Source organism: Phyllostomus discolor, chromosome 5 (genome assembly GCF_004126475.2).
Source record: "Phyllostomus discolor isolate MPI-MPIP mPhyDis1 chromosome 5, mPhyDis1.pri.v3, whole genome shotgun sequence".
Lineage (NCBI taxonomy): Eukaryota > Metazoa > Chordata > Mammalia > Chiroptera > Phyllostomidae > Phyllostomus > Phyllostomus discolor.
The window spans coordinates 142,856,955-142,879,458 of NC_040907.2; the positions used below are offsets into that span (position 1 = coordinate 142,856,955).

At 41.3% G+C, this 22,504-nt stretch overlaps 2 protein-coding genes, 1 long non-coding RNA gene and 1 pseudogene across 3 annotated transcripts in view; 2 read left to right on the forward strand and 2 right to left on the reverse strand.

Moving 5' to 3' along the window:
• Window positions 1–1,938: 1,938 nt before the first annotated feature.
• LOC114496348 lies at window positions 1,939–2,623 on the reverse strand (annotated as a pseudogene).
• Window positions 2,624–3,903: 1,280 nt separating this feature from the next.
• Window positions 3,904–11,650, forward strand: LOC118500850. Its single transcript, XR_004903434.1, has 2 exons — window positions 3,904–5,252; window positions 11,332–11,650. It is a non-coding gene; the product is annotated as an uncharacterized LOC118500850 (long non-coding RNA).
• A 4,025-nt stretch (window positions 11,651–15,675) lies between these two features.
• Window positions 15,676–20,770, reverse strand: KLLN (killin, p53 regulated DNA replication inhibitor). Its single transcript, XM_036026957.1, is given in 4 exon segments — window positions 15,676–19,463; window positions 19,465–19,607; window positions 19,610–19,784; window positions 19,786–20,770. Coding segments are annotated over 4 exon segments (825 nt in total). The 5' UTR covers window positions 19,969–20,770; the 3' UTR covers window positions 15,676–19,139.
• PTEN (phosphatase and tensin homolog) overlaps window positions 20,732–22,504 on the forward strand; it is an 85,961-nt gene continuing 84,188 nt past the window's right edge. The window contains exons 1-2 of the mRNA XM_028512714.2: window positions 20,732–20,921; window positions 21,140–21,916. Coding sequence (XP_028368515.1) covers window positions 20,732–20,921; window positions 21,140–21,916 — 967 coding nt within the window. The remainder of the gene's footprint in view (window positions 20,922–21,139; window positions 21,917–22,504) is intronic.

Here is a 22,504-nt window from a genome sequence, read left to right on the forward strand (position 1 = left end):
TGTAATTATGATGTGCCTTGGTGTGTTTCTTCTTGGGTCCAACTTCTTTGGGGCTCTCTGCGCTCCTTGGATTTCTTGGAAGACTGTTCCCTTTGCCAGTTTGGGGAAGTTCTCCTTTATTATTTGTTCAAATAACTTTTCCACTTGTTGGTCCTCCCCTTCTGGTACCCCTATAATTCAGATGTTGGAACGTTTAAAGGTGTCCTCGATGGTCTTAAGCTTTTCTTCGATTTTTTGAATTCTTATTTCATCATGCTCTCCTGCTTGGTTGATTCTATCTTCCTTCTGGTCCACTGTGTTGTTTTGAGACTCAGATTCCTTCCTTTCACAATTGGCTCTCCTCCGTATGTCTTCCTGCATCCCTTTTATGGTAATCTGCATTTTTTCATGTAATTTGGATCCAAAATCAACCAGTTCCGTGAGCTTCCTGATCACCAGTGTTTTGAACTGTGCATCTGATAGATTGGCTATTTCTTGGTCACTCAAAAGGATGAGTCCTGGGGGACTGATCTGTTCTGCTGGAAACATGTCTTATGTCTTTCCCTATCTCTCCTATTATTTTACTTATTTATTTATTTTTTCTCCGGTCTGGTTGCTCTTGTTACGGTGGAGGGCGGAGCCTTAGGTATTCACCGGGGCTGGGCACCCCAGTGGCTAGCTTGTGACGTTATATGTGGGGGCAGGGGTGGGAGCGGGGGCAGGAGGGATCAATGGCGACCCTTCTGTTCTCCTGGAGTCAGACACTTCCCTGGGCTTCTGGGCCGTGAGCTCTGCCCTGGTCCACAATCGCTGCCCCACTGATTCCCACAGCTGCTGCTTGCGTACTCAGGGATCACCGCTACACCGCTGTGCTCTTGCAACCCGGATTGCTGTTGCGCCGATTTTGCGCCAAATTTCCCCCGAACTACGCGCGCCTGCGACCCGCGCCAGCCCCGCTCCCGCTCGCTCAGCTCGTCGTCCCCTACCAGTCTGGATGTACGGGTCTACTTCAACTTCTTGGCTGTCCAACTTCCATTTAGATAAATCCTCTGACAGTTCTGATATTATGACTGCAAATCATTGTTGTAAATTATTGTGGTTCTGTTCTTGGTTGTGCGAGGAGGTACGGTACATCCACCTATTCCTCCATCTTGCCGGAAGTCTAATTTTTCATATATTGAAGTAGCCTTGCTTTTTTCATGATAAGCCCCACTTGGTTATAGTGGATAGTGTTTTTCAAATACATTTGGATTCAATTTGCTAAGATATTTTTTTATTTAAAACATTTTTTTTCTTTTGTTGATTGACTTTAGAGAGAGAAGAAAGGAGAAAGATCTGTTTTCCACTTATTTCTACATTCACTGATTCATTGTTGTCTGTGCCCTAACCCATGATTGAACCCAAACCTTGGCATATCGGGATGGTGCTGCAACCAACTGAACTACCCAGCCAGGATACTGATTTTTATATCAATGTCTATGAGAAATATTAACATATAGTTTTCTTTTCTTATACTGTCTTTTAATGGCTTTGGCATCAGGGTTTTAGAAAAGTAAGTTGGTAAATGTTACTGTCTCTTTTATTTTCTGGAAGAGTTTGTGTAGAATTGGTATCATTTCATCTTTATTTTTATTTTTTAATATACATAATTTTATTACAAAACTTTTTTATAAAACAAAATGCAACATTCTCAAAAACCCAAAATTTACTATTGATACTAATTCCTGTGAGTTTGCTGTGCTACCATACACAAGTCAAGAAATTAAAGAAACCAGTAAATATTTAGAAACATTTAACATCCAAAGCCTTAAAATCTAACTCTGTGTAGCAGCCCCTCAAAAAGCTACAACCTACATTTTGAAAAAAGTGTTTTCTCTACAAAGAATCTTATCAGCTATACAAAAATCTGTATGGTTTTTATATGGAAGCTAATACTGAGCTGCACTTGAATTCACATTCTTAGCAAATCAATTGCCTGAGCGCACACATACTCCACAAGCATCATTACAGGATAGCCTTTTATTCTTCATCTTCATCCTCTTCCTCCTCCTCTTCCTTTCCCTCCTCCTGGTTCATTCTTCTTTGTTGAGCCTGTTGGCCTGCCAGGTCCCTTCTTTCCCACTTCACTGTTGCCTTTGGCATGGTATGCAGCAATATCCTTTTCATACTTCTCCTTTAGCTTAGCTGCTTTTTGTTCATATGGTTGCTTATCTTTGGCTGACTGTTCAGGCCACATTTCACCCAATTCTTTTGCAGTATCCCCAATGGATAAACCAGGGTGTTCACTTTTGATCTTTGGGCGATGTTCAGAGCAAAACAGAAAAAGGTTGATGGAGGTCTTTTAGGAGAATTGGGATTTTTTTTCTTTCCTTTCTTATCACCTTTGAGAGGAACACAATTTTTCATCTCCCTGTTATAGCGAGCTTTGTCACTCTTTGTCATATCTTCAAACTTTGACTTTTCCTTTGCAGACATGGTCTTCCACCTCTCTGAATATTTCTTGGAGAATTCGGAAAAGTTGATGGACGAGTCTGGATGTTTCTTCTTGTGCTCTTCCCAGTAGGTTTTCACAAAGAAGGCATATAAGGACATCTTGCCCCTCCGGCTTGTTGGGGTCTCCTTTAGTCATGGTGATAGATGGCATCTACCAAGACGATTCCTCGCTGGGCTCCTGCATGAACTGGTTTATCACTTACCCAATCCTCAGGTGTTTTGCAGAGTCCTCCAGCACCAAGGCAACTTCCATTTCATCTTTAAATGTTTACTGCAGTGTAACTATATAGGCCTTTAAAGAATTTTAAAATTCTGTAACTAGAAGTTAATGAACTATTAATCAATCTTCTTATAGTTATAGGATTCTTCAGGCCATTCACTTACTTTTTAATGAGCGTTGGTATTTTATTCTCAAGTAATTAGTTCATGTCACCTAGGTTATCATATTTATTCATGTAGAGTTGTTCATAGTGTTTAAGTAAATTCATATGTGAAAGCAATAAAAAACCATGCTAGTAATTCTTGACCATCAAAAATGAAAAACAGCTCTAGTGGTGTGGCTCAGGGGATCAAGTGCCGACCTGTGAACCAAAGGGTCGCTGGTTGATTCTCAGTCAGGGCCTGTGCCTGAGTTGCAGTCTAGTCGGGGATGTGCGAGAGGCAACCACACATAAATGTTTCTCTCCTTCTCTCTATCCCTCCCTTCTCCTCTCTCTAAAAATAAATAAATAAAATCTTTTAAAAATGAAAGACAGGTTCTCATCATTGGAGTGGAATTAAGCTAGAACTTGGCTATTGTCTCAAGTGGGCCAAAGACTCTAGAATAAATCAGTGAGCTTTGGTATCTAAGGCAATTTCACATTATGCATTATTGCTCTCTACCAAATGGACTTCTAGTTCTGTTTTTCACCCAATATTCTTTTTCATCTCATCCTTTCATTTTACTTTTTCCATTCTTCACATTTTCTTTCTTTTTTTTTTTTTTTTTTACATCTATGAATGGGTTAATCAGTAGAGCAGGATTTAAAGAAGCTGCTGATCCTTGAGGGGAATTCCTGCCCTTTATCCACCTCTGTCTCCCATCTTTTCCTAGTGTGCTTGCTCCATTCCTTTTTCTATTCCACCTTTCTGTAATGTCCTCCTGGGAGCCATGCTCTACCTTTGCTACTGCAGACCAGAAGACATGGCTTAATGCTGCTTGGCTCACTTAAGAATAATAAGGTTATTACTAATTCCAGAATGAATAACCCCCCCCCCACACACTAGAGTTTTATTAAAGCATCGCATTGTTTCAGAATTAATAAGGTTAATTTGTAAAATTAAAACTCAGTTGTGATTTGTCTACTTCCACCTTAGAGAAAACTAAAAGAGAAATATTACAAAATGACAATTCTATCAAAACTTGTTTGAAAAACAAAAGTTCATCTCAGCTAAAATTAAGACTTCACATTCTGGGGACTTTTGGTTATTTATGCTGCTACTGAGGAAAAGGTGCATTACTGTGTTTACTTTGTAATTAAAAGGGCCTCAGAGACCTTTTCCTCTCCCCTTCAGGGCACAAAGTACTAACTAAACCTGACATTTCATCTGTTAATGTTTTCTTTGGGAAACAAAAGATGGAAATTGTGATTAAAGTCTTTCCAGATAATATCCCAGAACAAAGTATAGAAAGAAAAGGATTATATAACATGACATGTTAATGTAATGTAATGTATGTGTGGTATTATCTAAGGATCACATTATATCCAACTGGTAGGTTATCTTTGTGTATTTAAGAATATATTTTAAAAAGCGTGTAGCTTTTAGCCATGGAGTTTATAAATACTTGACTGAATGTCTATCTGACATGTGAAAAAACTGCTGGGTGTTATGAGAAGGACAAAGATTTTTTGTTGTTGTTTTACCTCCAAGACTTCAGTGGGAAGTGAGAGTGGCTTCACTGCAGCGAAGAATAAGATATAGTTAGGAGTTGTTCTGGGCTTAAACTAGAGAGTCTAGATGAAGTTTTGGTTCCAAGTGTTACTGTACCTTCTGACAACTGTGAATGAGGCTGGTTCTTGGGAAGCCGACAGTTCCCTATCTGCAGAGTTCAGCTGGGACTAGCATCCTTCTAGTTTGTCAGTGGCATTATCCAGGAAGCTATCTAGTCCATGGGGAAGGTGACATCTCCTGAACCTGGCCCCCACAGAGAACTTTGAATAGGTGGAAAGAGAAGGTTGTGTGCATTCTTGCTCATGTCACAATGTTGAACATGTGACTTAAGAGAAGCATGTCAATGGGATTGGCCTGATTCACTACCAAGCCCTGACTCTAGAGGGACTCAAGGCTAATGCAGCTTATTTATACTCTTAAGCATTCATATGAATGAGATTATATCCATAAAAGACATAATATTATTTGAAAAGTACTGTTTATTAGGGACATCTAGAAGGACTAGGAGAATACTTATCATCCTATCATCTCCTATCTTGTACTTGTTGACAGTTCTTCAGCATTCACAGCACTTACTAAAAGCTTACCATATGTCAAAAATATGCAAGGTGTCAGAGATGGCAATGAGCAAAGTACAATGGAATAAGATTTAGTAACTGCACTCAAAAACAGCCAACAGCTAGCACTTATGCAGTGTTTACTATGTGTCAGGCTTGTTCTAAGTGGTACAATCCTCATTATATCCTCATAACAACTCCATGAGGTAGGTACGAATATTATCCCCATTCTACAGATGGGGACACTGGTATACAGAAAGATGAAATAACTTGCTAAAGATTTCACAACTGGTAAGTGGCAGGGCAAAGTTTGAAAGCAGACAATCTGGCCCCAGAAATGGTGTTTTTAGCCTTCATGCTAAATAAACTCTCTCAAACTTATGATCCAAATACACATAGTTCAGTACCTTTCTTTCAGGGTAAGCTAGTGGGGGAATAGTGTGTAGAGAAGCAAAAGTAACTCAGCTGAAATGTTTTGTAAAAACTACCTCAAGAAATGCTTTAGTCTGTGCTCCAAAGAGAAGAATGGAGCAATAGGAAAGTATTTAATGTAGCAAAAAGTTGGAAATATTTATAACAGATAGCAATCCAGTTTCATTTGATGTCCAGGATTATCACCTTGCATCTTCCTTTGACATATACATTATGAGAGACAATTAATAAAATCAATTTGATAACATTTCCTTTCTCTTTTTGGTAGAGGTACTTGTATGAGATGAGGTCAGTGCATTCAGGGCAATATGGCCTTAGGCTGGTAGAGGAACTTGTATGAAGGGTACTTCGCTAGGGAGCTATGGATGTGTGTGGGCATGTCTGCTAAACAGATGGGACGGATCTGCTGGGAGAGCACTTGCAGAATACCAGGAACCTAAGGGAGAAAATTCCTGAAGGTAGAAAATTGCAGAAATGACAATGCTTCAACTGTTATAGGAGAGGGATGTTTTCAGTTCCTATGGTAGAGAAGTGGTCTAGGGTCAAATTGTAAGGACTACATGAGATGTATTTCTGTAGATCATTTAGCAGTATGTATGTAATCAATAATTATTCATTATCATTGAGACTCATATGAGTCTCAATGCTCACCCAGGCTGTCATTATAGAAACATATTTGCAGAGACCAAGGAGAGAAAATATAAACATGTCAGGGGTCCTCATAAGACCTTAATATGCCCTTTAATGACCCTACACTTCTAAGTGTTATCAACAAATGTTAGTGATACTAAGCATCAGCAGTTATCACTTGCTCTTACTATCTCCTCATTTTATGTTATCACTAATTTTAAATTGGGGTCAGTGAGAAAACAGAATTTAATTTCCAAAGTATTCAAATATTTAAGTAGATTTCTCTAAACAGAACGAGAAAAATGAAATTCATACATATGGGCAACAAACTTCTTGTCATTACTGAACATTATGGACTTTGCTCTCCTGTAGGAATAAACTCCTGAACACTGATTTTATTATAGACTTAATTTCTTGCTAAGAGTTCACTTTCTGCTTATCTCAGCATTGGATGTTTGCTAGATTACTATTTCCTCTGTCCATTCTTCTTATAAAAGTAAATAAATACTTTACTTCCTTTTTCTAGACAGGTAGGAATTTCAAATAAATAAGGAAATTTTTTTCCTTCTCTTTGGACTTTTGACCTTTTAAATCTCCTTCCACTCCCAGCTGAGGTAGTCATTAAAATGCCCCAGATAGCCGTGGAGTGTTCGTGATCATGACTGTATATGATATGGTTGAATTACACACCCATTCAAAGTTCTGTGCTTCAGGGCCAAAGTTTGGGTGATGTCACACAGCCGATAGACTTCCTACTTCCTGGACTGGTTTCCTTGTTGTGAGAGGTTAGGATATGAGAAAAAGATGAACCCACTGTAATTCTAAGGATCAGATTTAACTAGGGTCTGGTAAATCTTGAGATGTTTCTGTGTTGATAAACTGATCTAATTTATTCCTTTCAAACTGGTATATAATATTCCATCTTATGAAAAAATTACATTTTCTTTACCTATATGGATGGACAATAAGTTCTTTCTAACTTTTTGCTGTTGTAAATAATGTTGCCATGAACATTTCTATATATGTTTTTGTATGCACATGTATGAAAGTTCAATTAGAGTAGGGGTATTTAAACATTTTGTTAGCAAACAATTTAGAAAAACATTTTCTTCTTACATATTTTAGAACTAGAATTCAAAGTTTTCAGCATAAATTTAAGTAGTTATCAAGGAAATAATGTCCTTGTAATGTAAACATTAACATTTAAAAGTAGAATTCTTAAATGTATCCAATAGAATATAAATACCATAGGTATTTGAAACTTCCCATCATCCATCAAAACATTGACAATGTGAACAAGCTCTTATCTTATGGTGGGAAATTAATTCTACATCACTCTTTTTTTTTGGACCTGAATTTTCTTTCTACTTCTGCCATAGATTATCTAAATGTAATTAATATACATTATGTGAGAATATCTTTTGTCAATCACTCTAGCATATATCTCTGCAACAAATTTTATTTAGAAATTTAAATTATGTAAAATTCCTTAGACCATGCTACTCCTAACTCAATTTTTCTCAATTGAGTTGTCATTAATTATTCCTAGTTCATAATTGATCAATTAAATACTTTTAAATATTGACAAATATTTAATATAAAAAGAAATCAATGGGACTTTGAAGAAATTGGTTTGTATATCATAAATGAATTTCACTTATTTCTTGGAGATAGATTCAACATTAGTTTGTCTCTACTTTTTACTTTATACTGTAAACACTGAGAAATATCATTTACATAAGTAGGTAACAATTGGAAGGAATTGTTTTAGTGATGTCACTTATTTATTTGAAAGCTTTCCAAATTATATGCTATATATCACTTGGTGGTCTTATTTTTAATGATTTATCAATGGACTATTTAAATAGATCTTTTTTCAGTTTACTAAAAAGCTGGTAATGTTAAAGTTATTTTTAAGGATATATCATGGACCATTTGAATAGGTTTTCCTTCAATTTACAAGAAAACTAGTAATATCAAACATCATAACTTTCAAAAGAGTTTGTTACTCAGTAGCATCACTCAGCTTTTCACACTAAAATCACTAATTCAGATCATGTCTTTAGCTCCTTGCAGGTTTTTACACTTCGGGGCAGTGCTTCGTTTTAGCATTCAGATGGAGACAGGCACACCTTTCAGTTTTAAAGTGAGAGAAGGGGGAGATGTGGACTAGGAACTATTTGGGCCACTCAACTACACTGCTTCTCAGGTAAATCAGTTTTAGGAGGGAGTGGGTATAAATGTTAAAAGCCCAGAATTGGTTTCCTTAACACTGAGTGACTCAGTTCTCTAGTTTGAAGACCACTACTCTGAGGTTTATACTCAAGTAGAAGAGCTGTTACTGTTGAGTCTCCTGAGCTGGGTGACTCACCGAACCGCATCACTGATGGACTCTCAAGGACTTGGGAGAAATCCCTCTGAGTCTCTGTCTATGTCATTGCAGTTTTCTAACTTTGGGAAAAGACCATGGTCACTTTATTTAAATAACTGGTGACCAATGAGTAGTAACCCATAGGAGTTCTATGAGATGCTTAATTTCTTTCTGTAATTTATTTTGCAACAACCTCTGGAAATATATTTATTCGTGACTTTCTTTAATGGGCATCCTTAGTCTACATCAACCAAGATGGTACAAAACACTGTACTTGGGTTGTATTCTGTGACCTGAGGCAAGAATGCCTTTAAGGCCTCCTATACCCTCTGTTAATTGTAAAATAAACAGATGCCCAGTGGAGAAGGTTATTAAAAAAGTTTGTACAGTTTGAGAGAACTAGAAGTCAGGATTGCTGGACCTAGATTTTGATAGCAAACTGAAGCCAAGTAAGCTACCAAGGTAAGTAAAATACTAAGGTAGCTTACTCTTAGGACAAAAGTTTTCTAGTTTGCAAATTTCTGGATGTAGTTAAAAAGGGCAGTACATTTCAAAGACAGTGTAATAGACATTCTCAGGCAGGAGAATTCTACTCTAAAGACTGAGAAGGTTTAATGTGCTAAATTTAAATAAGGAAAAGTTAACTGGTGAATAGGTCAAATGCCTCAACATTATAAAATAAATAAGATTTGAAACATAGACAATCCTATTTTACAGTTACAAGTCATTTTAAAAATCATTATAAAGGTCTAATAATAGAATACAGTATCTGACAGCAAGTCCATAAGAACACATTAACAATAAGTCACATCTTACTTAAGGCTTTCCTCCTGCTTGCTTCAACAGGTGATACAGGAAAAGGATAGTCTTATGAGCTGTAATAGCTAATGAATAGCCTGGGATGCACTCTGGGAAGCAGCCAGGACAAAGGTACTGTGTCCAAAAAACAATTTTAGATAAGACTGCTTATGGCTTAGAGTTGGGTAGATGAGGTGGGTTTCTCCTCTTAGAAAGTACACTGAACCAAAGTGTCACAGGTTCGATTCCCAGCCAGGGTACATGCCTGGGTTGCCGGCCATAACCTCCAGCAACTGCACATTGATGTTTCTCTCTCTCTATCCCCCTCCCTTCCCTCTCTAAAAATAAATAAAAATAAAATCTTAAAAAAAAAAGAAAGTACACTGTACATATCCATTAGCTTCCTCCCTGTTCCCTGGCTTCATGAAATTTATGTTAAAGATTTGATATATTCCCAAATTTATTTTTAAGTACCATAATCTTTGTTTAAAGACATCCTTTTTCTCTAGGGTTTCCTGAAATGTAAAACTTGTAAATCTTGTAAGAAATGAAAAACATTGAAGTATAATTAAGTAGCAAAAACCCACAAAAGGGAACTCTTCATCTATTGTATTTAGAAGAGATAAAATTCTCTTCTAAGCTAGGTCTGACAATATTAGGTTTTTCTGTGGTGTTTTTTCTGATATTCCTAAAAGACAGAAAAACTAAATCACAATGACAGCATCTTTTGAACCTATTTTATTAACACTAAGACATTATTAATAAGAAACATAAGTGGGCAGGATCTATAACTGCTTTATTGTATTATTAAACAGAACCATGGAATTAAATATTGGCCTACCACTGAGCCACTAAGGATAGGTTTTAAAAAATTAAATATAAATTAAAGATACTACATTCATGTAGTTGAAAAATAAAAAAGCATGAAAGAGCATCACATGTGATGTGAATTGTGGCCCTTGAAGCTTCACACAATTCGTGTAAAACACAAGTTACACACAATTTGTGTAACTTGGCTGCCTTGTAAATGTCAACTTCCCACCTGGTTTCCTAGCCATATCGGTTTCTTGTATATTAATAAGGAGATTCTTGAAACATAGAGGTGAGGAAGAGGAAAATGAGGACAGGAAGAAGGAGAATGGCAAGAAAAGACAGGGAAAAGGTGAGTAGAAAGATGGATGGAAGAAAAATGTCTTAGTGTGTTCTGGTTGCTATCACAAAATACCACGTACTGGGTGGCATATAAACAACTGAAACATATTTATCACAGTTTTTGAGGGTGAAAATTTGAGATCAGGGTGCCTGTGTCACCAGTTTCTGTCTAGTGGGGGCCTCCTATGGTATGGGGGAAGGGAAAGCAAGCTTCACCAGCCTCTTCTTTAGGGACGCTAATTCCATTCTGGAAGGCTCTTCCCTGATGACTTAATCACCTCCTAAAGGCCCCATCTCCTAATACCATCACCTTGGGGGTTTAGTTTCAACATAAGAATTGGGGGAGAAGGCGAACACAAACATTCAGACCATACCAGAGGGGAAAGACTGAGGTTTTATACAAAGGATCAGCAACATTCTCCCAGCCCTCTTTTGCAATTGCTTTTTGTTTGTATGTATTTTGTATATGAATAGAAGAGGAGGAAATGGGAAAAGGAAAAAGAAAAAACATTTTAATCTGGGAAAAAGTTTTAGACCATTGGGCATTTTAAACCACTTGTATATATTACATAAATAAACTTCTTTGTATTGCTTTTTCTTATATCACTTTTATCTTGTCTTATCCAGGTATATTTTATTATTTTGAGATTTAGGTTTAGAGAAAACAGTTCAGAGCCCACACGCACAATTATACATGGAAGGAAGGGAATCAGGGATGCAGACCTCTACCTGCCTCATGCCAGAGACAGATGAACTTTTCTCCAGCACAAATTGGCCTGTTGGATTCTAGAATTAAACTTTCTGCACTGATCTGCTCAGAATGCAAATTCTGATGATTTTGAACCCTGATGGAGATACTGTATCTATGCATGGCACCATTTTTATTGACTTCAACTCTTCAGCAGGTGGCAGTGTTCCTCTCTATTCCCAGTGGCTTTGGCGTTTCCTCCTTTCCAAAAGAGTAATGGTCCCTTTTCTTTTATCCAGGATTGGCTGCCTCCCTGACATCCTCGCTTGGAAGATTCTCTCCAAATGATTGTAGGAACTGAGGAAGAGAAGCAAATTTGCAACATGCAGCAATTTGTGTTTTCATTTTTGATTTTTGAGGCCCTAATCCTCATGGTCTAATTTCAGGACACTTAAGGACAGAGAGTGTGCACCAGTAAATGTATTGCCTACTCGTCCCCATCTTTCCCTATTCCAAACCCTATTTATTTTCTCTACTTAGTCAGTCTTCTTGTTCCCTTCAATCATCCCTGTCCAAGTCCAAGTCTTGAAAATACCCTTAAAAGCCATTTCTATTCAATTTTTTTCTCTAGTTAACTTGTTTAGGTACTATACAAGTAATGTTTTCTTCCCGTCTTTATTCACTGAAGGGGTATCAGGAAATTTCCCAGGTTCCATTTCAGGATCCTTACTGGGTAGCTGCATAGTCTGAGAACCCTTTAGCCTTCAGTTTCCTCATCTATAAAATGAAATTGATCAACTAAGGGATCTTTGAAGTTTCTTGGATCATAAAGTAATCTGCCACTGATTTGAATGGTGGTGGTACTGTGTGGTTCTATATGATTATTTCTGGAAGAAATTTTCTTTAAGCAACAAAAGTCATCAAACAGTACAAAGAGTGAAGAGTAGACTAGTAGGGATAGTTGATTTAGGGGGAGAGGGTACTCAGGGTAAGATATAACCTGCTTACTATACAGCATCTATATTAGCTATCATTTAGGCCAGATATTCTCACGTGTTTCTATGGTGAAACAGACGCCAAACAGACCTTTAGTCTTAAATGCTGGAAGTTCCTTAGTATGCTCATTTATTTTAAAATGGTATTAGAGCTGACTCTTGCCCTGGTTTCCTTAATATTATTTTGATAATTGCCATTTGTTTATTTTTATTGTTAGTTCTATTGGGTGAAGTCAGTTTTTTACCTTAAGAAAATAAGACATGCCCTGGCTGGCGTAGCTCAGTGGATTGAGCGCGGGCTGCGAACCAAAAGTGTTGCAGGTTCAATTCCCAGTCAGGGTACATGCCTGGGTTGCAGGCCATGACCCCCAGCAACCACACATTGATGTCTCTCTCTCTCTCTTTCTCCCTCTCTTCCCTCTCTAAAAATAAATAAATAAAATCTTTTTAAAAAAAAGAAAAAGAATATAAGACATGATCATAAACCTTCAAACCATATAAAGAGCAATACATAAAAGAGAAATTCCTCTTTCTGAAGTGCCCCCTCCCCACCCTGAGGTAATCAGTGCTATCTTCTCTCTTGTTTATTCTTCCAGATATTTTCCATGTATTTGTGCAAACAAATACACATATGAGGCCTGTCCAGAAAGTATACAGCCATGTGCTGTGAAAAATAGAGACATTTATTGAAGAAGATACAAGATAAAAGAGACATTGTACACAGGACAGTGATGTCTCAGTCCCCTTCAAGGTAGGCACCTTCTGATATCACACAGTTTGCCCAGTTGCCATCAGCTGCTCTGTCATATTTTCTTGAATCTCATCAATGATCTGAAATCTCTTCCCTTTCAAAGGTGATTTTAGTTTTGGGAAAAGCCAGAAGTCACAGAGCACCAAATCTAGGCTGTACAGGGTCTGAGTCACCTGGGTGATTTGATGTTTTGCCAAAAAACTCTGCACAAGATGTGATACCTGAGTGGGTGCATTGTTGTGATGAAGCTGCCAATCATCAGCTGTCCATAGCTGTGCCTTTCTGAATCATCTGAATAGTTTCTATGGAGGAATGAATGTTCAAACTTAATGCAAAATTTGATGCACATTTGTTGCTCCACTCAGTCAGTCATTTTGAATGCGATGGCCACACAGTACACATGCTCACTCAACGGTGTCTACTGCTCCCACTGACTAGTACAGTAAAGTCATTATTATTCATGCATCTGCATTCTAGTCCACTCTCTTTGGCTGCCAGTGATGCCATGCAAATCATTCTTGTTATATTAACAATGGATGGACTTTTTTCCAGACAGAGCTTGGTATACATATTATCACTTTTAACTTTTTTTATTTCTCGATTTTGGAGAAAGTGAGGGAGAGAGAGAGAGAGAGAGAGAGAGAGAAAGCATACATCAATTTGTTGTTCCACTTTTTTATGCATTCGTTGGCTACTTGTTGTATGTGCCATGACCAGGAATAGAACCCACAACCTTGGCATATGGGGATGATGCTCTAACCATTTGAGCTACCCAGCCAAGTCTCACTTTTGTTTTATTTCACTATTTTTATGAACCCTTTTGTGACATATACTAATCCTAGAATATAATCATACATGTAAAATAGTTGAGTAAGCAAATGAATAAATTATAGGATAAGGAATAAAATAAAGAATAAACTGAAAACATTCTGTTGCTAATCAAGTTCTCATGTCAGCTGATAGTGATGGTTCTTAAATTATAGAGAGTCTAGGCAGAATTGACCATGGAAAATTATGTTTTGATTCGTCATCGATAAGGGGAGGGTCAGAGTCATTGTTGTAGATGACCACCATGTGGCAGATGACGCCCAGTAGATAACAGAAATTCATGTCTGAATGTTGGGCACTGTCATAACAAAAATGTAACACATGTGACACTGGTTTTTGACTGGGCATTGGTTGAAAAGGTAAAGAGGGAACTCTAACTTCTTTTCTTAAAAAAAATTAACTTTTAAAAATTTTATTTTGAAACAATTTCAGACTTCCAGAAAAGTTGCAAATATGATCCAGGGTTGATGCAAATTCTTCACCCAGCTGGCCTAATCTTAATAAATTATATATCCATGGACTCATTATCAAGTGCAGGAAATTAACGTAAGATACAGACCTTATATGAAATTCACCAGTTTTGCTAGTGCTGTTCTTTTTCTGTTCCAGGGACCAAATGGGAGTCCACAGCATGTAGATTTAGTTGATATGTCTTTTGGTCTGGGGAGGAGACTCTTAGTGGAGGCCGTAAGAAGTGAGGCAATTGCTATTGGACCACTGGAGGAAGTGAGGCTGTAAGACGTGGTGTTATGCAGTGGTAAAATTAAAGTCGGCAACCCTTATGTGCAGTAAAACACAGAAGGTAGAAAATGTACCTAATTCAAGATGAATTGCCAAATTTTCAGTTGGCTTCTTTTAGTGATGTTAGATGGTATCACAAGAGAGATGTTATAAGAAAGGAACTATTTAGTTTTCTAGAGGATTGTAGAGGAAATATACAGGGCCTCTGAGGGCCCTGTCTCCTAGGGCCAGTCTCTTTAGCCAGCAAGAGCCTCAAAGTAAGAAATGGCCTCAGGGGCCTGCTTGTAAAATGTGGCCTCAACGTGAAGATCTAATCAGAATTCTATGTTAAGACCTCTAAAAAAGTTAAGATATTGCCTTATAGACCATCTTATCTAGAACAAAGAGCTTGTAGGAATCTTCAGGGTCCAACAGGGCTCAAAGTGAAAGAATTAAAGATGTGGCTTTGGTGGGTAAGGAGTGAACTCCAATAAGAGTGATAGAAAACCCACAAAATTTTAAATAGAATTGTATTGAGAAGACCACCAGCAGCTTGGACCAAAGAAGGAGGAGATAGTTCAAATGGGGAAAATAAAAACCTCTAGGCCCCCAAAGTTGTATGGGTAGGAAGGAACCTGAGGGAGATATTCAACTATAAAGGGCAGGCAGTTTCCTATGGAAAAGGAAGATGAACTCAGAGAAGATAAGCTTGGATCCCAGAGCAGGAGCCAAGAACACTGGATTAGGGAACTACTCTGAGGGAGAAGAAGCAGGCTCTACTGAAGAACTAGATCCTCAGTCAGGATGACAGTGTTTGGCTGGCTTTCAGAATGCTACAGGCTAGTGACTGCTGCGTGCCTTCCATCACCCCTCTCCCTTGAACAGGAGCGTCTAGTACAGGAGTGTCTATTGTAGGGATTCTATCCCTGTATGTTGTGTATGTAACTTGTATTTTTAGTGCACAGGTCTTAAGATGAAGAGGAGCAGCATCTGAAATGCCTCATCTGCATCCGGGCCTACTGTAAATGACCAGATCCTAGACCTTAGAGCCAATGTGATACAGAATGATCATTTTGGGAGAGAAAGGAAGTATATTTTGCATGTCTTTGTGGGTGTGTATGTCTGAATTTTTGTGGCCACAAGGTGGATAATGGCGTAGTGTTTCCAAATAAGACTGCTAATTATTCCTCCCATCACAGCTACTGCTTCCATTAAGAAGTAGAGTCTGTTTCCTCTGGCTGGCCTTCTGACTTGCTTTAGCCAAAAGAATACAATGAAAGTGATGTTCTGGAACTTCTAAACTTCAGCTTCAAGAGGCTTTGTAGTTTTTGTTTTTTCCTTCTTGGATCCAGTCATTGTATAAAAGAAGCTTGGGCTGGACCTCAAAATGATGAGCAATTACAGGATGAGAGGGAAGGCTGTAGCCATTTCAGCTCCTCATGTCAAGCCGAGGTGCTAGACATGTGGGTGAAGCCATCTTGGGCATTCCAGCCCCAGACAAACTCACAGCTGAAGGCAACCACATGTCTGACCCCAGCTGACATCCTGGAGAAGAAGAACTATTTTCCTTCTCCAAACTGCTGAAGTCTGAAAAAATAAATGATTTTTTTAAGCCATCGAGTTTATGATGGTTTGTTATATAGCAATAATTAATTGAAACAGTTTTCAAACTTCAGGGTGTTTTCTGTTGCTTTAACTTTTCTCCAAGGAGACTAAATTTCATAAAAGCTGAACCATACATGCCATATCATCGGTCTATCTACAGAGCTTAGCACAGTACTGGCACATAATAGACACCCAAATATTTGTTGGTAGAATCATTAAATGAATGAATGAAGACCAGAAACCACAAAGCCTTTGGACAGACAAAAAGAGATACTTTAAATTGAGTTTATCCCATGCATTTACTCTTTGAAAAAGGTATTCTTTGTTATCAGAAAAAGTGATGTCTCAGAAGCCAGCAAGAAGTTCTGAAGGAAAAGACAGGAGTGAGGGAAGGGTCAAACTTGACTTCTTCTAAATGTACCTCCTATACCTAGACAAGTAAGGGCTACTCTGTAAGGTGGCTGGTTAAATGCCCCAATACCTGCTGGTATATAAAAATTATTATATTTTCTATTATTGGAAGAGCTAAAAAGCAGAATGTGTGTTCCATAGAACTAGAGTTAGAATTAATATTAAGGGGACCAAAGTAGAATATCCAACAGCCAACGTCAGACTGAAGATGAAAACAGTCAAAGCTGTCTTGCCATGTTGAGTCTTTTCTTTTCATCACTTTCTAGTCCAAATCACAATTTCTGAATGCCACTTGGGCACAGTGGAGGCCTGATCTACTTTGTTGTTCTCCCAGGAGTATCTAGACCAATCTTTATTTCTCAGAGTGATAATTTCATACAGCAAACCTCTCTACTGAAATGTGAAAGAAAAATAAGGGCCATTTGAAATAGCTCCAGGAGAGATTTAGGACATGGAGTTCATAGACAATCATGGAAACTTCTTTTAGGACATGGTTACTTGTATAATCCATAGTAGAGCTTTCTGCTGAAATGCCTTTGGAAAGTACGTTTATTTAAAAGAACAGCAATATTTGTAATCAAGATAAATGAAATAAGGGGAAAGCCTTCAGACCATTGGAAGGATGGGATGGTTCAGATTCAAACCTATAACTATTATATTGTCCTATTCTGCATTACATCGAAGACAGTGGTTAAACAATACAAATAGAGAAACTTGCTTTAAAATTAAAGCCATTGATTTATGTCTCTATTTGAAAGGTCAATGTGTGAGGTATGAGAGGTGAGAAAGGCACTACAGCATGCATTGTTCAACAAAAGACATGTTTGTAGCAGGACCTACAAAGATCAGATCAACCATTTATATCATCCACATCAAGTTGCTGGTCATTTCATTTATCAAGATATTTTCTTTGGATATTCTTTGGGTGTACTAACAATACAGTTTTGTAATTAGTTGTTAGAAACTATAATTAAAGCTCGTTTGTCATGTTCACTGATTATTCTATATAGTCTCCCTGAAGCTTTATATAATTCTCCCTTTGTTATAAGCTTCTGTTTCTCCCTAGGGTGTTCTGAATCCCAACAGGTAAAGAACTGAAGTGTTTGGAAACCAATATGTATTGTGTTATCTGTACTGTCAAGTACATGTTTGCCATTGAATTTTTAAAATTATTTTAAAAACCTTTCTATACATTAGATAGGGTCAGCTATTTAGAAGATTCAGCTCTACCACCTAGGTAAGGAGATTGCTTGGGTAGAAGAAAAAAGTGAAGAAAAACAAAATTGGAAAAGGATACGTCACTGTTTCCTTCAGGAATCTGCTTAACAGTGGGAAGAGGAGGAGGTTTTTATTCACCAATTTCTAGTAATTGCCTAATACTGCTGTCAGGCTGGCCAAATATCTGCCAACATTGGTGATCCTTTCCTTCATCACTAGAGAAAAGTACAAGAACCTGGTGTTTAAAGTAGCAGCACAACTATTTCCCATTTTCTCCCTTTAGCCGATGGAAGTGCTTGTGGGCCAGTCTCATATTCCCACACTTTAGTGCTGGTGATGCGTGCTCTCTCGGCTCCACAGTAACTCTGTGTCATGGGAATTGAAAAGAATCCTCTCTCCTCATGCCTAACTCCAGCAGGGCAGAAATGAACAAACACATGTTTTTCCCAGGAGTGGATTTCAGAACTTCTCAGATGCTGTAAGAATAATTCTCACATAGGGTAGCCTTCAGGGACCTTGGGACAAGCTCAGCAACCTGAGAAGCAAACATGGGACATTCTACCCCTCCCCAATCTACTTCCCCTCTTTTAATTTCATCTTCACTTTGCCTTGCCCACTTCAAGCAGTAGTTGATATTCATCCGAGCACAGCTCAGGTTCTTACCATGCAATCTAGTGGAACACCTAGAAATCAGCAACTCTTTGTCCTTTGTAGATTAAAGAAATCTCTAGCTCCCGCTAGGCTGCGTGGACAGAACTTTCATCTTTGGAAACCAAAGTAGGAGCAGGCTTTTCTCCTACTCTTTCCAGGCTGCTCTTCATTGTCCTTTCCACACTGGCCCGTTTTCCCCAAGCTGGCCAGGGCTGTGTGCAAAATCAGCTTCCAGTAAATACCAACGCTTAAGTTTCAGCAGGATGCTAACTCTTGTAGATCTATCTTAAAAGGGTGTTAGATATAAATGCAAGATTTATGGAGCATAAGAGATCGCTAAGAACGTTGTAAGTATCCCTGGTTTAATTAGTAGTCTTGGAGTTAGGTAATGGCCTGTGGCTTCTAAGCTAGGTCTCCTGGGGTTTCTGGTCTTCAGGGGTTGCCTACAATTATAAATGCACTCACATACAATCTCTTTCATATACAAAATAAGTCTTCTTCAGACCTTCCTAGGCAACTACTCCCAATTACTGCAATACTCATGCAAATTGATCTCTATTCTTCCAGTGCCTAAACCGACCCAGCACCTCTCAGCCTAGGTCTCATCACAGACTACTTGGGGATTCCAATTGAGTCCTTGAGTCTTACGTCCCAGGGGAAAAAGAAATTCTTAGATTGGTGTTGTTGATGCCTATTTTCTCCAAACCGAAGGTGGATAGCGCTCACTGTAGCTGATCAGTGTCTAGGTAAATGTGCTCCAGTTCTCAGCATTTCTGAACTAGCTGCCTCACAGGGATGGGTCAACTAATGGGGCTGTAAGCAGACATGACAGGTTTGTTCTGGGCTGACGGCCATTGATTAGGTTCTTGGACCAGATAAGTCACTTGGCCAAGTTTACAGTAGGTGGGGCGCGCTCACTAGCTCAGGGTTAGTGACTTAGTGACTGGAAGTTTGTTGCAACATCGGTGTATTTAAGCAGCGGGCTGCGGCAAGAGATACCCTCTTGCCCTGAGACCACAGCACCAGAGAGTTTCGCCCTAAGGGGCAGGGCACTAGCGAGGGAGACACAGCCCTCCATGGCACAGCCCCTTCTCCCAAGGTAGGGAAAACGCAGTGTTAGGTGATCCAGAGGCAGGAGTCTCAGGTCTCGGACATTTGGTGTGCTCTGTGGGTAGCAGGCGAAGGGTGGGACTAGCTTGAGAACTCTCGTTCCTAAGTCTGCAAAAAGCAGCGGCGGCAGCCAACGGTGCGGAAAGGCTAGGGCACGTGCTTGGATGTGGGTGCTTGTGTAACCAGCTCCCCAGGCGTCAGCCTCGACAGCGTTCTGGAGGGTGGTTCTTCTGAGCTAGTGTTTCCGCCGTGAACTGGGAGACCCTGGGGTCCCGCTGCCTGCACCCTGGGCGAAGGAAGCGAACCACTTGTCTCTCCAGCTATCAAAAGCGAGTGGGAATTTGGAAAGTTCCCCAACTAAGAACACACGTGACCTCCTCCTGAATGTAGTTCCGGCTGTGGCCCGTGTATCCCTCCACCTCCTTTGAACCCTCCTTGGTCCCTTCAGCCCCGCCCACTCGGAGAGGTTGCAGCTTCCTACCGTCGCGTACTTTACAAACGCGCCCAGCAACCCCGGCCTTCCTCGTGCACAGCACTGCTAGGGGAGCGCGGAACCTGGCCCGAGGGCGATCCACCCATCCGGGTTTTCTCAGCGGCCCAAAAGAGGCGGGGCGATATAGCCACTGAGGACAGAGCTTGAGTTCCATGCGAAGAACCAAACCAGATCCTCAACTGGGGGGAAAGGCTCGGCCCTCCAGGGGACAGTGCAGGGGCTGTGGGTTGCATCCACCCAGGGGGTCCGGCTTTCAGTCCACTTAGTTGTTTTTTGGGTCCAAGAAATACAGGAACGATGTTTTCACACTCAGCGTGCTCGACTTTCATTTTCAGGGCAAAAGGGCCGGGTTGCCGGGGAAGCGGGAGGTGGGGCGGTGAAAGGGGGCCGGATGAAGTGATACACAATGGAAACACAATGGGGGGGGTGTTATTTGTGCTAAGACTGACACCTTGAGGACAAGGGGGTAGGGGTGGGGGTGAGGTGAAATTTCGTGGCAAGGGCTGCCGCAGTCAAATCTTTGACGATTGTAATCCGACAGCGGTGTAAAAGAGTGAGGCTGCAGGCCTTGGCCAGGGAAACTTAGGAGCGGTTGCAGGGGGCGGGTTGTCCTCGCTGTAAGGACCGTACCTGCATTTCCCTTTACACTGACCAGCGCGGTCAACCGGTCCTTTGCACCTGCGCACAGGTAGCCTCAGACCCGCGTCAGTGCCACCACTCAACGCACCCGCCTCAGCTTTCTCCATTAGCACTCCGCAACAGCCTACCCTGCATCCGGCTGCGTTTCTGGGCACAGGCCGAGGCTTAGGTCGTCCTCCCCGCCCTGCGTCGCGGCAGAAACAGCCACGGCAAGTGCAACTCGCTACTGGCCAGCGTCTCAGAACAAGCCCGAACGAGCCTGGAGGGCCACACTGGGCATGCTCAGTGGCGCAGGCAGGTTGGGGCTCGGGGTTCGCACCTGGAGCTACCTGCCCCTCCTACCACCCCTGCTCTACCCTGTCCCTCCCTCCCCCAGCGCGCTCCCGTACACCTCCTGCCCTTCTTCGGACTCCCGAGGCGCTCGGGTTCCCCGCGCGGCAGCGGAGGGGGCGGGACGACCGGCGGACGGTGATGTGGCGGAACTCTTTGTGCACTGCGGCAGGGTACACGTTTGGACGCTGGGACGCGGCTGCGCTGCGGCTGCGCTTAGTTCTCTCCTCTCGGAAGCTGCAGCCATGATGGAAGTTTGAGAGTTGAGCCGCTGAGAGGCGAGGCCGGGCTCAGGCGAGGGAGATGAGAGACTGCAGCGGCCGCGGCCCAGAGCCCCTCTCAGCGCCTGTGAGCAGCCGCGGGGGCCGCGCCCTCGGAGAGCCGGCCGGCCAGCGGCGGCGGCGGCAGCGGCGGCGTTCCTCGCCTCCTCTTCTTTTCTAACCGTGCAGCAGCAGCCTCGTCCTCGGCTTCTGAAGGGGAAGGTGGAAGCCTTGGGCTCGGGCGGGAGCCGGCTGAGGCGCGGCGGCGGCACCTCCCGCTCCTGGAGCGGGGGGGAGAAGCGGCGGCAGCCGCAGCGGCTACAGCTCCGAGAAGAGGGTCGGAGCCGCCTGTCACCATTTCCAGGGCTGGGAACGCCGGAGAGTTGGTCTCTCCCCTCCTACTGCCTCCAACACGGCGGCGGCGGCGGCGGCACGTCCAGGGACCGGGGCCGGTTTTAAACCTCCCCTCCGCCGCCGCCGCACCCCCCCTGGTCCGGGCTCCGGAGGCCGCCGGAGGAAGCAGTCGTTCCGAGGATTATTCGTCTTTACCCCATTCCGCTGCCGCCGCTTCCAGGCTTCTGGTTGCTGAGGAGAAGCAGGCCCAGTCGTTGCAACCATCCAACAGCCGCCGCAGCAGCCATTACCCGGCTGCGGGCCAGAGCCCAGCGGCAGCAGAGCGGGGGGCATCAGCGACCGCCAAGTCCAAAGCCATTTCCATCCTGCAGAAGAAGCCCCGCCACCAGCAGCTTCTGCCATCTCTCTCCTCCTTTTTCTTCAGCCACAGGCTCCCAGACATGACAGCCATCATCAAAGAGATCGTTAGCAGAAACAAAAGGAGATATCAAGAGGATGGATTCGACTTAGACTTGACCTGTATCCATTTCTGCGTCTACTGTTCTTTGCCTTTTTCTGTCACTCTCTCTTAGAACGTGGGAGTAGACGAATGCGAAAAATTTCCATAGTTTGGGTGACTATAACATTTAACCCTGGTCGAATTTCTAGTGTGTGTGTGTGTGTGTGTGTGTGTCTTTGAATTCATTCAACCTAGGTAGGGTGTGTTCAGCTAGACGGAACTCTTGGCCTGGTTGCAAGTGTCAAGGCACCGATTGGTTTCTTGATCTATCTATGGGGGTCTCTTCCTGAAGGCTATTGTCCGTTAATACAGAATACAGTACGCTATTAGAGATTAGTGAGTTTGGTAATCTGGTCTAGTTAATGAACAGAAAAGTAGACGTTTTGAGCTTGAGCATATTTTGATTAAATCTTGGCTTTAGGCCCTAGATCAAGGGTATAGATCAGATTAAATGAAAATTAGTGCTGCACGTACGCATATTGCATCAGAAATCTTGCAGTGATTGTTCTTAGTTTCCTGGGTTGCATCGATAGATTCTTTTAAAATGTGAATTGTAAGCTGGTTTGCATAATTTTAGAAGCAGAGTCATTTTCAGTGTATATGGTGCT